General features: G+C 40.3%; 1 protein-coding gene across 4 annotated transcripts in view; it reads right to left on the bottom strand.

The window, feature by feature from the left end:
- Window positions 1–15924, bottom strand: part of Ncapd3 (non-SMC condensin II complex subunit D3) — a 173818-nt gene that overhangs the window by 4907 nt on the left and 152987 nt on the right. For all 4 annotated transcript variants that reach the window (XM_045145067.1, XM_045145064.1, XM_045145065.1 and 1 more), the window contains 8 exons: window positions 9861–9998; window positions 9450–9583; window positions 9007–9206; window positions 5429–5539; window positions 3442–3615; window positions 2686–2852; window positions 2352–2491; window positions 1495–1572 (listed from right to left, as the gene is read on the bottom strand). In XM_045145067.1, the coding sequence (XP_045001002.1) occupies window positions 1495–1572; window positions 2352–2491; window positions 2686–2852; window positions 3442–3615; window positions 5429–5539; window positions 9007–9206; window positions 9450–9583; window positions 9861–9998 (1142 nt within the window). The remainder of the gene's footprint in view (window positions 1–1494; window positions 1573–2351; window positions 2492–2685; window positions 2853–3441; window positions 3616–5428; window positions 5540–9006; window positions 9207–9449; window positions 9584–9860; window positions 9999–15924) is intronic.

The raw sequence follows: 15924 nt of genomic DNA, 5'->3' as shown, positions 1-15924 counted from the left end.
AATTCTCTATGATCTCATGACGGTGGTAGTCGAAACACAGGTACACTAAATGTGATGTATAAAATTATCTTCAAGGGCTGGGGAGACGGCTTAGTGGTTAAGACGCTTGCCTGCAAAGCCAAAGGACCAAGGCTCTATTCCTAGGACCCATGAAAGTCAGATACACAAGGTGGTGCATGCATCTGGAGTCCATTTGCTAGAGTTCATTTGGCTAGAGGCCCTAGTGCACCCATTTTCTCGCTCTCATTTTTATTTATTTGAGAGACAGAGAGAGAGAAAGAAAATGGGCACACCAGGGCCTCCAGCTTCTGCAAACGAATTCCAAATGCATGTGTCCCCTTGTGCCTCTGACTTACATGGGTCCTGGGGAATCAAATCTGGGTCCTTTGGCTTTGCAGGCAAATGCGTTATCTGCTAAGGCATCTCCCAAGCCACCCATTATCTCTATCTGCCTCTCTCTCATAAATAAATAAATAAAATATTTATTTGTTCATTTTTTAAAATTTATTTATTTGAGAGCGACAGACACAGAGAGAAAGACAGATAGAGGGAGAGAGAGAATGGGCGCGCCAGGGCTTCCAGCCACTGCAAACGAACTCCAGACGTGTGCGCCCCCTTGTGCATCTGGCTAACGTGGGACCTGAGGAACCGAGCCTCGAACCGGGGTCCTTAGGCTTCACAGGCAAGTGCTTAACCGCTAAGCCATCTCTCCAGCCCAAATAAAATATTTAAAAAGTATCATCAGGCTATGTATAGAGGTGTACTTGAGACATAAATGAAATTGTGTTTAGACTTGGGTCCTATCCTAAAGGTGTCTCATTAGGGACATGCAACTATTCCAAAATCTTTAAAAAGAATACAGAACCTGAAACACTTCTCATCCCAAGCATTTTGATAAGAGATTCCTAACATGTATAATGGTTTTTATTGGATTTGAGATAATAAGAGGCTACTTCTGACTTGGAACATTAGGAAAACAATACCCAGTGGGAAGTAAGGAGACCTATTGGCTCATGCATAGCAGGGAGGGAACCTGCCTTCTTGGTCTGCTCAAGGGCAGAGCTCCAAAGTATACAAGGTAGTTGCAGTGTCAACCTCTGACATTCTTTACGGCATATCAGTTGAGCATAGCCCATGCCTGATATTTTTTGGATGGGTTCTTATGCTATCAAGTGAACTACGTCCTCAGCTCTTTGGTGCTAACGTGACAGAAGGCTGCCTTCAGAATGGCACATCTGGGTAGTGACCTGACCTATCTGTTTCATATTGGTCACACAAAGATCCTTCCTAGGGTACTGGGAGGTTTAGCTGAGTTAATGCTTGCAAAGTATTGGGAAGAGTGCTTAATATTCAGGAAATTCTTACTTAAGTAGCTGATCACTTTTCAATAGGTTAATAGCAATGCAGTGAGCACAGACAGGCCATTCATCAATTACAAGACAAAGAGTTTTTACTAAAATTCCATTAAGTACACAGTTTAAATTGGGTACTTACTCTTTGGGGTGCTGATTGCCCGTTTAGTTATGTGGCTGACAGCTTTAGCAGACTCTTGCTCCAAGCTGTAGGAAGTTACTAGGATAGAATGGAAAAGTTTTTATTTCTTCAAAAAGCTCAAATCATATAGCAACATAAAGAGAAAATGTAAGATTTGTACAATGAGAGCTAAAACCAATGTTTATAAAGTTCTAATAAGCAAATCAGAAAACAATACAAATAATAAACTTGGGTGAAAATGTCCATACCAATTGTTGGCCCATAAAACCCTCCAAAGAGCTGGGGCCATAGTTCAGTTGATAACATGAGAACCCATGCAAAAATATCAGGCATGGGCCATGGAGATGGCTCAATAGTTTAAAAGCACTTCATGTGTAAGCATGGGGGTCTGAGGACCTGAGTGTTCAGGACCCATGGATATGCACATATGGAACCCCAGTTCTATGGGGAGCATAGACCTGAGAATCACAATGAAAAAAAAAAAAATGGCAAGCTCCGGGGTCACTGAGAAACTCTAGCTCAAGTGAGAATGGGTAAAGTAGGACACCTGCTCATTTTCTTTGAGAACAGCCATTTTTTGGTCAGACTGGCTAACTAGCAATTCTTTGGTCTCTGTTCCCCATGGGACTGGGGTAACAGGCATAAGTGGTCACACGCAGAGCTGTTTATGTGGTGCTAGGGAATTGAACTCAGGGAAAAATCAAGCCCACTCAGGACCTCATGCCTGCGTGGCAAGTGCTCTTACCTGCTGAGCCATCTCCCCAGCCCTAAGAAAGCATTTTAAAAGGAAAGAGAAGTAGACTCCTCTTTTAAAGCTGCAAATGCTCATCATGTCTGGTGCCAACTTTAAGGCTTACCATGGCTACTGGGTTTTTCTGAGCTTCCAGACTCTACAGTGAAAGGCAACGGTCCTAAACTCTGACTGTGAGGCCTACTCTTCGACTCCACAGCTTTCTTAACAGAATTCAGGATTGCAATGGTACTCAGGGACATGGGCCTGTGGGGACAAGATGACAGACAGTGACTTTCTTGGTACAGACCACTGTGGGCCAGACAGCCCTACTCACTTTCTTTCTGATGCATCATCTAACCTCTTTCCTTTCAGGGAGGCATGTGTGTGAGGTGTCAGCACAGACACCTCTGAGAATACCACAGAGGTTTAGCTTGCTGTTGCCTCAGTGAGTTTCCTACCTGGCATTAGGCATTAACATCTTCAGAGGCCCAGTTTCTGGTGTAAGAGGCAATGCTGGTGTATAGCCAGGACTGGATCTGGGTGCTGAAGGCTGGCTCACTGCTGGAGAGACAGTGGCATTTTCTTGGCCAGCAGAAGTTGGCATTACTTCTAAGCCTGGAACAGCCTATTATAGAGGTCAAAGGAATCATATGTGTTCTGAATAAGTCCATAAATAATCTGTTTTAAAACATACCAGCTTTGGACAAGGACATGTTCTTCAAAATTATCAGCAAACAGCCACACACAGATGTGGCAAGTCTGTCTTTATCACTTTTTAATGTAACAACAGGTCTGTTTGCATTCTTCAGGTACAACAATGTGAGCAATGGCCATAGCCAGAAATGCCCCAGACATTATGATCTAAAAGGGGCAGCTGAAAGGCAGACACAAACATACCAGGAAATGTAAGAGTAGATTGCTATTACAATCAAAAAGTTCAGGTTCCCCAGGCAGTGGTCCTACTGACTCTCACACATTGTTCCCAATTACTAACTACTACAACTTTCCAGGCAAAGTTCTATGGCAGAGCCCGGGGAAAGGATGACCTTCAGCTACCAGGGTGTCTATCACAAGTAACAAGGGAACACAATATTGGCTAGCAAGGGGCAATCCAGAGGCTCTACCTTTAGCAACTTCAGACTGCATATAGATTCTGAGAGGACAGATGGCTGCAGATTGGACACCTGGTCAGTCTAAAGTGAGCCTCCCCCTACCTGCATGGTTTGTGCCCTGTCAACTTCTCTGTTCCCACTGGCATGTTTTGCCAGCTCTTGCTCCTGGGCCAGCTGTTCATTGTACTTCTTCATGTCATATTCAAGTTCAGATGCAAGTTGTTTGTCAACAGCAAAGAAATCTGTGATTTCATCTCGGTAATCCTGCATTACCTCCTGAAATAGACCCAGAAGCATCCTTTAGTGCTTGCTGAATAAAACAATAAAGCCTTGCTGTATCTGGTGGTACACATCCATAACCCCAGCACTAAGAAGGCTGAGGCAGGAGGATCATGAATTCTAGGCCAGCCTGGGGTACACAGTAAGACCTTATTTTAAACAAATCATCCAGAAAAAAACTCAGCAATACTATTTCTATTACATCAACATTTTATCATTAATGGCATTTTCTGAACAACCATCAACCATATCATATTGACTAAATACGCAGGTGACTGTATAAGATATTAGCGAATAATTCTGATACCTCAGGAGGTTTCCTATCAGTTTCCTGATGGGAAAAAATATGGTCATGGCTCAGACAGACCTCTAACTGGACTCAGATATAGATGGTGCAGCCTGGAAGCTGCTTATCTATCTACATCAATTTTCCCCACAATGTCCAAGGAATCACAACTAAATTTTAATCCCATTTCTATGTTTCCTGTTGCTTATACAGAAAATCCTTTATCAAATCCAGGTAAGAACATTCTCAGGTCCTAAAGAGGCTGATAAGAACAAATCCCCTTGGTTACAAAAAAGAAACTATTTCACCTGGCAGTATTACCGGAAGACAAGGATACACAGCAGCTCCAACTAAGATGGAAGTCCCAACAAAGGAAGGAAATCCATCAATGTCTATAGCTGCCACTAAGTGGGATTTCCACAGGGCAGAGAGTCACTACTGCTGGGAAAGCAATCCTGTGAGAACCTCTGGGTTCAGCATCAGAAACAAGAGAAACACTTTTTTAAGTGCTTAAGTTATTTTAGAATATAAGTTTTTTGTTTCCCCCTTCTCTAGATTTGAAACAGGATAATAAAAATATGAGAATAATGTCAAATTCTCACTTGTTCCCATAAAGTGGGCTTACCTTATTCACTTGATCTTTGATAAAGTTATGTGGAACATTATATTTACTATAATACTATTGTAGCCTTTTTAGAAGAATTTTTAAAATGATTTATTTTATTTTATTTATTTGAGAAAAAGAGCAAGAAGGTAGAGTGAATGGGTATGCCAGGGCTTTCAGATAATGTAGACAAACTCCAGACACATGCACCACCTTGTATATCTGGCTTATGTGGGTATTGGGGAATTAAACCTGGACCCTTAAGGTTTCACAGGCAAGCACCTTAAACTGCTAAGCCATAGGGTTTTCACGGTAGGGTCTCGCTCTAGCCCAAGTTGACCTGGAATTCACTAGGCAGTCTCAGGGTGGCTTTGAACTCACCGCAATCCTCCTACCTCTGCCTCCCAAGTGCTGGGTTTAGGTGTGAACCACCATGCCCAGTGGAAAAATTTTGTTTTAATGAAGTGAAATATATAATGTAAACAGAAATAGTTGCCAAATTAAAGAAACCAATGTGTCATTTCAATGATTTTTGTCACAGGTCTGAGGCCTCACTGCAAATAAGCACATTCCAGTCTTGGTCCCTTACTTCACAATCTCAGAATGGTAGCTGCCTCAGGATAACCTCCACTCTTCACAACCAGCATGCTGCCATAGCAATTGACCTCCTGTCCACATCCAGGAAAAGGGAAAACACTCTAAAATTAAACATGATGACCACCTTCCACTTATCTCTTATCCAGATGAACTAAGGTAATGACTGTCCTCAACTTCAGTAGGGAAAATCTCTGAAATGGAACCTAATCCCAAAGACATATATGCTCAGTCCTCAACAATTATAGGAATGTTTGGAGCACTTTGGGTTATCACACACTGTCAGTGGCAGTAGGGAAGACAACCCCAAAGAGCAAACTCTTTACCCTGAGATAGTTCATGAGTTCCCGCAGGGCAGGGATCTTATTTTTCTCCAGCACAGTCTTCAGGGAGATGATGATTGGAATAATATTTTCTATGAAATTCTTCTTCTGAACCTGTAGTAACACAAGCAAAAGCATATATTAGATTAACAAACTTCAGAAAAATAACACATTGTCTTTTTAAAAAAAATCTTTTATTATTTATTTATTGGAGAAAAAATGAACATGACAGGGCCTCTAGCCACTGCAAACTAACTGTGCCACCTTGTGCATCTGACTTATGTGGGTACTGGGAGTTGAACCTGGGTCCTTAGGCTTCACAGGCAAGTTCCTCAACTGCTAGGCCATCTCTCAAGCCCCCAGGTTTTCTCCCTCCCTCCCTTCCTTCCTACCCTCCTTTCTCCCTCCCTCCCTTCCTTATTATTATTATTATTTTTTTATTTGCAAGCAGAAAGAGACAGAGAGAGGTGAGACAAGACAAACAGAATGGACATGCCAGGACCTCTAGCTGCTGCAAATGAACTCCAGATGCCTGGCTTTACATGGATACTGGGGAAGTGAATCCAGGTCATTAGGCTTTGGAGGCAAGTGCCTTAACTGCTGAGCCATCTCCCCAGCCTCTAAAACATTATCTTAATTAGGTTAAGTACAGCAAATCCAGCATCCTCTAAAAGACTGATATTTGATCTTGATACTAGGAATGGAGAGGACCTACAGCATTTCTTCTAAAGACTTTATAATAAATCACTGTCACAAGACTCTCAGGTGTGTAAAGTAGGGTGACAATAAACACTCCTCACATGTTCTAAAGAGAAATAGGAGTAAGATGTGTTGAAGAACTTGACAAAAGTTCCAAATGTCCACACAGCTCTTTATGAACCTTTGGCTCTACAGTTCTTTCATGCAACATCCTTCTGTTTTGTAATACCAATCTGCTTACTTTGGCTACTCATAGGATATTTGATAATCTGTAGATGAAATGGTAGTGGTTGGCTAAAGCATGAAGATGGCCAGCTTTGTCTTTCTGCATGTGTGTATTAGGTATGGTGTGACGTGTGTGGTGTATGTGTAGTATATAAGTATGTGTATGCAGACACATGGCCTATGAGTGTGCATATAAATGCCAGAGGAGAACCATGGTATCCTCTATTACTCACATATTTCCTTGAGATAAATCTTTCTCTAAACCTCGAGCTGCCCTTTTTTTTTCAGCCACACTGGCTGATCAGCAAACCCCAGTGATTCTCCAGTCTCTGCTTCCTACAGGACTGGGGATACAAAAATACATGGCCACGCCCAGCTATTATGTGAATGTTATGGAATAAAACTCAGGGCAAATCAGGCCCTCTCAGATCTTCATACTTGAATGGTAAGTGCTCTTACTTGCTGAGTCATCTCCCTAGCCTTGTGAACATGTGTCTTTTCATACATACATAAAATTGCATACATTTTGAAAAGTGCAATGATCTAGGTGGGCTAGCATGGGCCTATAATTTGAGTACTCAGGGGGCTGAAGCAGGAAGATCAAGAGTTTGAGCCAGGCGTGGTGGGGCTCGCTTTTAATCCCAGCACTCGGGAGGCAGAGGTAGGAGGACTGCAATGAGTTCCAGGCCACCCTGAGACTACATAGTGAGTTTCAGGTCAACCTGGGCCAGAGTGAAACCCTACCTCGAAAAACCAAAACATAAAAATAATAAAAAAAGAGTTTGAGGCCAACTTGAGCTATGTAAGGCCCTGTTTCAAACACAAACAAAAACATTGCTATATATTTATATACTACTTGGCTTAAATGATCAGTAATACAGATATTTTTGTAATAAATCCAATTTAAAGTAATTCATATTACAGCATCCCACATATATAAGATTTAACTTTCTGAACCTGAAATGTACTTTCTTCTTATTCAAAACTAATAGTGTTTCTTGCTAAAAGATCTTGTTAGAGTCCCCAAAACAGGAGAACAATAGGCATAAAACTACACAACTTATGGCTGGAGAGAGAGCTCAACAGCTAAGATGCTTGCCTACGATGCCTAATGACCTGGCTTGATTCCCCAGTTTCATGTAAACCCATATGCACAAGGTGGCACATATATTTGGAGTTCGTTTGCAGGGCTGGAGGAGGTCCTGATGTGCCTGCCCATTGTTCCCCTTCCCTCATGTATATTTGCAAATCAGAAACACAAATATTTAAAAAACTATGCAATTTAATAAATATGTATCTAGGCATGTGGGAAATTAAGAATCATTTTAGTAACCATTTAGCATTTGACAAGTATTAACAAGCACCTTCTCTATCCACACATAAACTAACCTCTAGAAATACAGAAATAAAATTGCAAACTTGCCTTCAAATTACTTCTAGGTCAGTGTGTGCTGTGATAAATGACATGAGGTGACAGGGAGTTAGGATAAAATGTGGATAAAGAGAAATGTCTATTGGAGGCTTCTTTGAGATACTGTGTGTGAAATGTGTGGGGAGTAGAAGGAAGTGAAGTGCCTGGGGTCACTGAGACCGAGGAAACAGTGCCAATGGTGTGGATGGAGTGGGAGAATGCTTTGAATGTGAGGAAGGGAGGAAAGAAATGGGGTGGAGACAAGGACAGAGTTTTCTGTGCTTTAGAGGAGAATCAAGATGTTATTGAGAAGTTGGCAGGTGCCACCAACATAGTTTTAAAGATGACACATGACAAATATTAAAAAGATTCTCATGAGCTTTGATGAAGGCATATACTATGTGACCAACTCCATTGTACTGAGTAGCCAATGTCTCAGTACTGACTGACCCATACCACACGACTGGGAAACCAACACCTCAGGACTGAGTGACTACAGGTTACCCCAAAAGATCCCTGCCACAGTCAGCATCACACTGCCTTTAGTGTATTTTATAGAGAACAAAATTATCATATTCATTTTTAAGAAAGATTGTTCCTATAGCAATGTGGTGCATAGTCTATAAGACAAAGCAACTAAAGGTGAAGGAGCTTAATGGAAATGAGTCTCAACAAAAGTTAGAACCAATGGTGAGGCAAAGACCTGATAGGACAGACATGACCTAGCAAACTGGATGTTATCGGAGTCTATTTCTTTGGGATTAAAAGCCTACAAAGATAAGGTAGAAATACAAATCAGACATCTAAGCAAGGCACAAGAACATCAGGTCTGGAGAGGATCATGACAATGAGGCTTTCTTAGGCACTGCAGTTCAAATTTGATACCTGTGGCTAAACCAAGTATGTGCCTAACATGCCAGACTACTGTTTTGTGCTCTTCTGCAGCATAAATTATCTAAAAATCTATAGGTATATATACCATCATTATATAATGGCTCCCTTCTTAACAACATGTGAGAAGGAAGAGACCAAGGGCAGAAATAATTAATTCAGTTCTGATAAAGTTTGGGACACTAGCAGAACCCAGGCAGGCAGAAGCACATTCAGGTTCATAGGAGAAGCTATCGCTAAAGGCAGAGACCTGAGAATCACCATCACCTGGGCAAGAGTTATAGCCAGCGGAAGGAGTGGTTCCAGACCCACGTGTAAAACCTGTACTTCAGAGAAGCACAGTGCATGCGCATACCTGTGAGATGAGCTTTATCTGAGCTTCCTGAATGACGACATTTGCTAGGGCCACATCATCTTCTTCCATAAGGAGGTCCTTGTATGGTTTAGCTCTCATTGCCAAAAGCTTGATCTCTTTTGAACTGAGGATGTCAAAGGTATCTGAGAGTAACTCGCTGGCTTCCATGTCCAGGGGCAGGATGCCATCAGTAAAGCATGCTGAGAAAGTACAGTAGACCAGCTTCTGAGAAACACCTTAACCTAGAGGGAAGGGGAATTCACGGGACTGGGGCCTGTCTGAGGTTGTAGCAGGGGCCTACAAAGGTAACAGAAATGGGCCACACCTAGTGGCAATAAGACAGAAAGACTGGTCTTCCTAGAGTACCAGGTCTTAACTGCTGGACCACTATCAATATAACATTTCAGTTTGAAACAAGTATGTACCACAAAAAACAAGCATACCCAAAATATTAAGGCAGACTTTGGAAGTGACATTGAATCGCTGCTCATCTGTGAAGTGCTCAAGAAGAAACTTGTAGATTCTCATCCGCTTCTCCTTGTTTGTCTTTCCCTTCAGTGAAAACAGCTGCTTCTCCCTGGGAGAAGAGGACACTTACTATATCATATAGGTTTGGGTAACAAAGATTACAGCATTCAGCAGTGACATTCTAATGTCACCACAGGCATCACCCTTAGGACTTTATTATTATCACAACTGAATTTTCTCATGTCCTTTGGCCAAATAAACAAATGACCACCACAATACCCAGGTCAGGGGTGCATCCAACCACTGCATTTTACAACCAACATCTCCCAATCTTCACTCAATCTCTTACTGCGAGACAAGGAAACCACTCTAGCTACTTCACTGACCTCTCTGATTGGAGGAATTTGTTATACTTCTCATGCTTCTCATAGTTGTTGAAGTGGAATATACATTCAATAAAATGCTGGAAGAACATGGTAGGATTCCTCTTCAGTAACAAGTGAGCCAGGCAAAACTCCCCGAGACTGCAAAGAAGAGAGAATCAAAGGAGACCATTTGCTATTCACAGAGAGCCTAACAAACATACCAAAAACTCTGCAAAGCAGAGAAGCACAGTATTTGAAATCTGTCTCAATGACCAACATCTTCAGATCAAATTCAAGGTAGGCATTCTACATCCGCCTGCCCTTACTCAATGCTTCCTTTTGTGAGACTTATGAGTTACCTGCTGTGTTAACAAGGCTCCCTTAGTGCTGCTTTTTATTTTTTAAAATATTGTATGTATTTATTTGACAGAGAAAGAGGGGGAGAGAGAGAGAGAGGAAGGGAAAGGGGGGGAATGGGTGTGTCAGGGCCTCCAGACACTGAAAACAAACTCCAGACACTTGTGCCCCTTGTGCATCTGGCTAATGTGGGTCCTGGGGAATTAAACTTGGGTCCCTTGGCCTTGCAGGCACACACCTTAGCCACTAAGCCATTCCTTCAGCCCTAGTGTTTCCTTTTAAATCCAAAGGTCAGTATAAATGCTTTTTCTACCTGGTGTCCAACAACAACAACAACAAACACCCAACCCAGCAAAATACACTCTTCTACTAAAAAGTGAGGTGTATAAGAAATTACCAACAGTAGCAGAGTAGTAGGAGAGATCCAAAGCATCCAGAGCTGCAGGGCCACTGCTGTCAGGCTCAGATTGAGCCATAGGAAAAACCAGGTAAGGGGATTTTCCACCTACACTGGAGCTCTTCCCAAACTCAAGAAACATGGAGAACCACAGTGAACAAAGGAAGGGCAGACCACAAGGTAAAGGATCACTTGGACCAGTGAGAGAACTAGAGCCATCATCGACAGCCTCCCGTCCCCCACCGCCAGCGCAAGAGCCAGCAAGCACAAGAGACCAGCAGAAGGGAGACCACAGCACTCAGCACCAGTGACCAGAGCAGCTTTCCAATGACCCAGCCAGCCTACTTGAACCCACAGTGCACCAAAGAAGGACCCAAGCAGGAGCGCAGCATAACTGAGACCAAAATCATCCCAAAAGGTAACTGGGATTACACCAGGTCAGTACCCACCAAATAAGCCTGGTATATAGGCCTGAACCGGAAGTGCTAATTGCACCTTCAGTATCGGGATAAATTATATGTTAAATCTGATGGATGGTGAGACTTGCCACTCTTAAGCTATATTTTGGGCTTGTTATTTGTTCCTTCTTGATTTAGAGTGGCTTTGTTTCCTCTTCTGTTGTACATTAGGGAAGGGTCTCACTTGGTCACAAACTGACTTGGAATCCTCAACAGACCAGAAATCTTAAACTCCTTGTTGTTAAGATTAAGGGTGTGGGGCAAAACAACCCTAAGGAACAGTTAGAAGATCTACTTGTCCTAATACCTAGTCTTGGCATAAATACTCTGTGCTGTTTGTCATTGAAAGTGTACAATGTCTAATTAAATTTTAGAATCTGCCTATATTTTGTTCCAATCAGCCTACTTGAATACTCTCATAGCAGGCAAACCCAACAAGTAGGGTCACTTTTGTAGATACTCTGAGAGTCTAGAGAGCCCAACCTAGCACCTTAACCTCCTACCCTGAAGATATATAACATCAGATTGATGGATACATCTAATAATACTGCAGATAACTAGAAAATCTAAGCACTAAATTAATCCAAGATGCAAATATATATATATAATAACATAAGAAACACCAAAAATAAAGACAATACAAATCCAACAAAAAGTATTAATGCATCAGAAATGACCTCCAGTGAGAATGACTTAAGAGGAAATGCCTGAGAAAGATTTCAAAAGAATGATTATAAATACGCTCAAAGAAGCCAAAGAAGAAATCAAAGGAATCAAAGAGGAAATCAAATGAATCAAAGAAGACATAGGACAAAAATTTAATGAAATAAAGACGTCAGTATAAGACACAAATAAAGAAATAATAAAGAAAAAACAGTAGGAAATACTAGTAATGAAGAACACAGTCAATAAAATAAAAAAAACTCTGTAGAAAATTGCACCAGTAGAATGAATGAAGGAGATGGGAAAATATCTGAACTAGAAGACCAGGTGGCAGATCTAATACAAGCCAACAAAGAGAAAGACAAATTAATAGGAAAGTATGAATGGGAATTTCAAGATATTTGGGACACTGCGAAAAGATCAAACATAAGAATTCAGGGTATAGTAGGAGAAGAATTTCACTCCAAAAACATAGTAGTCATTTTCAACAAAATCATAGAAGAAAACTTCGCACAAATTGGGAGAGATGCCAATGCAGATATAGGAATCCTTTAGAACACCAACCAGACAAAACCTGGAAAGAACCTCTCCTCTCCATATTATAATCAAACTACCAAACATACAAACCAAGAAAAAATATTGAAAACAGTTAGAAAAATCAAGTTACCTACAAAGGCAAGCCCATCAGGATCACAGCAGATTACTCAACACAAACTTTAAAAGCCAGAAAGGCTTGGAGTGATGGATTCGAAGTTCGGGAAGAAAACAACTGTCAACCATCTGACCGCAATGCAATCAAACTACAAGTCAATAGTAAGAAAAGCTATAGATCATATACAAAATCATGGAAACTAAACAATACACTATTAAATGATGAATGGGTCGATGAAGAAATCAAGAAGGAAGTCAAAAAGTTCATAGGCAAATGATAATGAGAACACAGCATACAAAAATCTTTGGGACACAATGAAGGCAGTCCTAAGAGGTAAATTTATACCTTTAAGTGCCTATATTAAGAAATTAGAAAGGTCGCAAGTAAACGACCTAATGCTTCACTTTAATGCCTTGGAAAAAGAAGAACAAGGCAAACTAAAAATCAGCAGATGGGAAGAAATGTAAAGATTAAGGCAGAAATTAATGAAACAGAAACCTAATAAACAATCTAAAGAATCAATGAGTTGGTTCTTTGAAAGGATAAACAAGATTGATAAACCCTTAGCAAATCTGGCCAAAAGAAAGAGAGGAGAGACACAAATTAATAAAATTAGAGCTGAAAAAGGCAACATCACAACAGATTCCAGAGAAATTCAAAAAATCATAAGGACATACTATAAAAACATATACCCCACTAAATATGAAAATCTGAAAGAAATGGATGGTTTTCTTGATTTATATGACCTACCTAAATTAAATCAAGATGAGATTAATCACTTACATAGACCTATAACAAGCACGGAGATCCGAACAGTTATCAAAAATCTCCCAACTAAAAAAAGTCCAGGCCCAAAATGATTCACTGCTGAATTTACAAGATCTTCAGGGAAGAACTAACACCACTGATTCTTAAGTTTTTCCATAAAATAGAAAAAGAAGGAATTCTACCAAAGTCCTTCTATGAAGCCAGCATAACCCTGATGCCAAAAGCAGGGAAAGATAGAACAAAAAATGAAAATTACAGACCAATCTTCCTCATAAACATATATGCAAAAATTCTCAACAAAATACTGGCAAACAGAATACAAGAGTATACCAGAAAGATCATTCACCCTGACCAAGTGGGCTTTATCCCAGAGATGCAGGGATGGTTCAATATATGCAAATCTATAAATGTAATACATTATATAAATGGGTTGAAGGACAAAAATCATATGATCATCTCATTAGACACAGAGAAAGCGTTCGTCAAAATCCAACATCCCTTCATGATAAAAGTCCTACAGAGACTGGGAATAGAAGGAACATATCTCAATATAATAAAGGCTATTTATGACAAGCCTATAGCCAACATATTATTAAATGGGGAAAAACTGGAAGCTTTTCCACTAAAATCAGGAACAAGACAAGGGTGTCCACTGTCCCCACTTTTATTTAATATAGTTTTGGAAGTCTTAGCCATAGCAATAAGGCAAGAGACACACATAAAAGGGATACAAATTGGAAAAGGGGAGATCAAGTTATCATTATTTGTAGATGACATGACTCTATACATAAAGGACCCTAAACTCTCTACCAGCAAACTGTTAGAGCTGATAAACACCTACAGCCATGTAGCAATATACTAAGTAAATACACAGAAATCAGTAGCCTTCCCATATTCTAACAAAAAAAAACATAGAATGATATCAGAGAATCAGTCCCATTCACAATTCCATAAAAAAAAATAAAGTAGCTTGTAATCAACCTAACCAAGGAAGTAAAGGATTTCTACAATGAAAACTTTAAAACACTCAAGCAAGAAATTGCAGAAGACACTAGGAAATGAAAAGCCATCCCTTGTTTCTGGATTGGAAAATGGCAATCTTATCAAAAGCAATCTGCTCATTTAATGTAATCCTCATCAAAATTCCCATGGCATTCTTCATGGAAATAGAAAAAAATCCAAAAATTCATTTGGAATCATAAAAAACCTTGAATATCTAAAATAATACTGAGCAACAAAAATAAGGCTGCTGGTATAACCACCTGATTTTAGCCTATACTACAGAGCCATAGTAACAAAAACAGCATGGTACTGGCACAAAAGCAGACATGTAGAGCAATGGAACAGAATAGAGGACCCATATGTTAAGTCCGGGTAGCTATAGGCCCCTGATATTCGATAAAAATGCCAAAAACACTCAGTGGAGAAAAGACAGCCTCTTCAGCAAATGGTGCTGGGGAAACTGGATATGTATCTGTAGAAGTATGAAAATAGATTCTTCTTTCTCTCCATGCACAGGAATTAAGTCCAAATGGATTAAAGACCTTAACATCAGACCTGAAACTCTGAAACCGCTAGAGGAAAAATTAGGGGGAACCTTTCAACATATTGGTCTTGGCAAAGACTTTCTGAATACAACCCCAATTGCTCAGGTAATAAAACCACAGATTAACCGCTGGGACCTCAGGAAATTACAAAGATTTTGTATAGACAAGGACACTGTGAATAAAGCAAAGAGGCAACCTACAGAATGGGAAAAAGTCTTTGCCATCTGATAGAGGATTAATATCTAAGATATACAAAGATCTCAAAAAGTTAAATAATAAGAAATCAAACAAGCCCATTAAATAATAGGCTATGGATCTAGACAGTTCTCAAAAGAAATACAGATGGCATATCAGTATCTGAAAAAATGTTCTACATCCCTTGTCATCAGGGAAATGCAGATTAAAACTACACTGACATTCCATCTCACTCCTGTCAGATTTGCTACCATCATGAAAACAAATGACCATAAATGCTGGCAAGGATGTGGAAAAAGAGGAACTCTTTTGCACTGTTGATGGGAATGCAATCTGGTCCAGCCATTGTGGAAATCAGTGAGGAGGTTCCTAAGACAGCTAAAAATTGATCTACCATATGACCCAGCTATAGCACTGCTAGGCATATATCCTAAAGACTCATCTCATTACCTTAGAAATACTTGTGCAACCATGCTTATTGCCATTCAAAATGCCAGTAAGGTTTTTCCTCCAGTGATATATACTTTCAGTGGAGAAAACCAGCCAACCTTCCCAAAATTGTTTCAAGCAGTCCTTAAAGACTGATAATGAACAAATGGGCTTCAAGCCCCAACTCAAAGTGTTCCCCACAATAAAATCCAACTTTAGTAAACTAAAACTACCCTTAAGAATAGAGCTTAAGAGCTGGAGATATGTTTGCCTGCGAAGCTTAAGGACTCAGGTTCAATTACCCAGTACTCATGTAAGCCAGCACAAAGTGGTACATGAATGTCGAGTTTGTTTGCAGTGGCCGGAGGCCCTGGTTGTGCTTATTCTCTCTCTCAAATAAATCAGAATAGAGCTAAATGTTGCAGATATGTGTGGCTCCATGGCTAGAGGCCCTGGTACACCTATTCTTTCTACCTGCCCCTCTATCAAAAATAAATAAATAAAATACAAATTTTAAGAAAAAAAGAGATAAATACAAAAAGCTTCATGGATTGGGCCAGCAAGGTAAGTACTCTCCAGAGAATACTGACCTTTCACTGAGCTTTGGAATTACCAGCAA

Source organism: Jaculus jaculus, chromosome 3 (genome assembly GCF_020740685.1).
Source record: "Jaculus jaculus isolate mJacJac1 chromosome 3, mJacJac1.mat.Y.cur, whole genome shotgun sequence".
NCBI classification, from domain to species: Eukaryota; Metazoa; Chordata; class Mammalia; order Rodentia; family Dipodidae; genus Jaculus; species Jaculus jaculus.
Note: the sequence above shows the minus strand (reverse complement) of the source record. Positions and strands in the feature narration are given on the sequence as shown.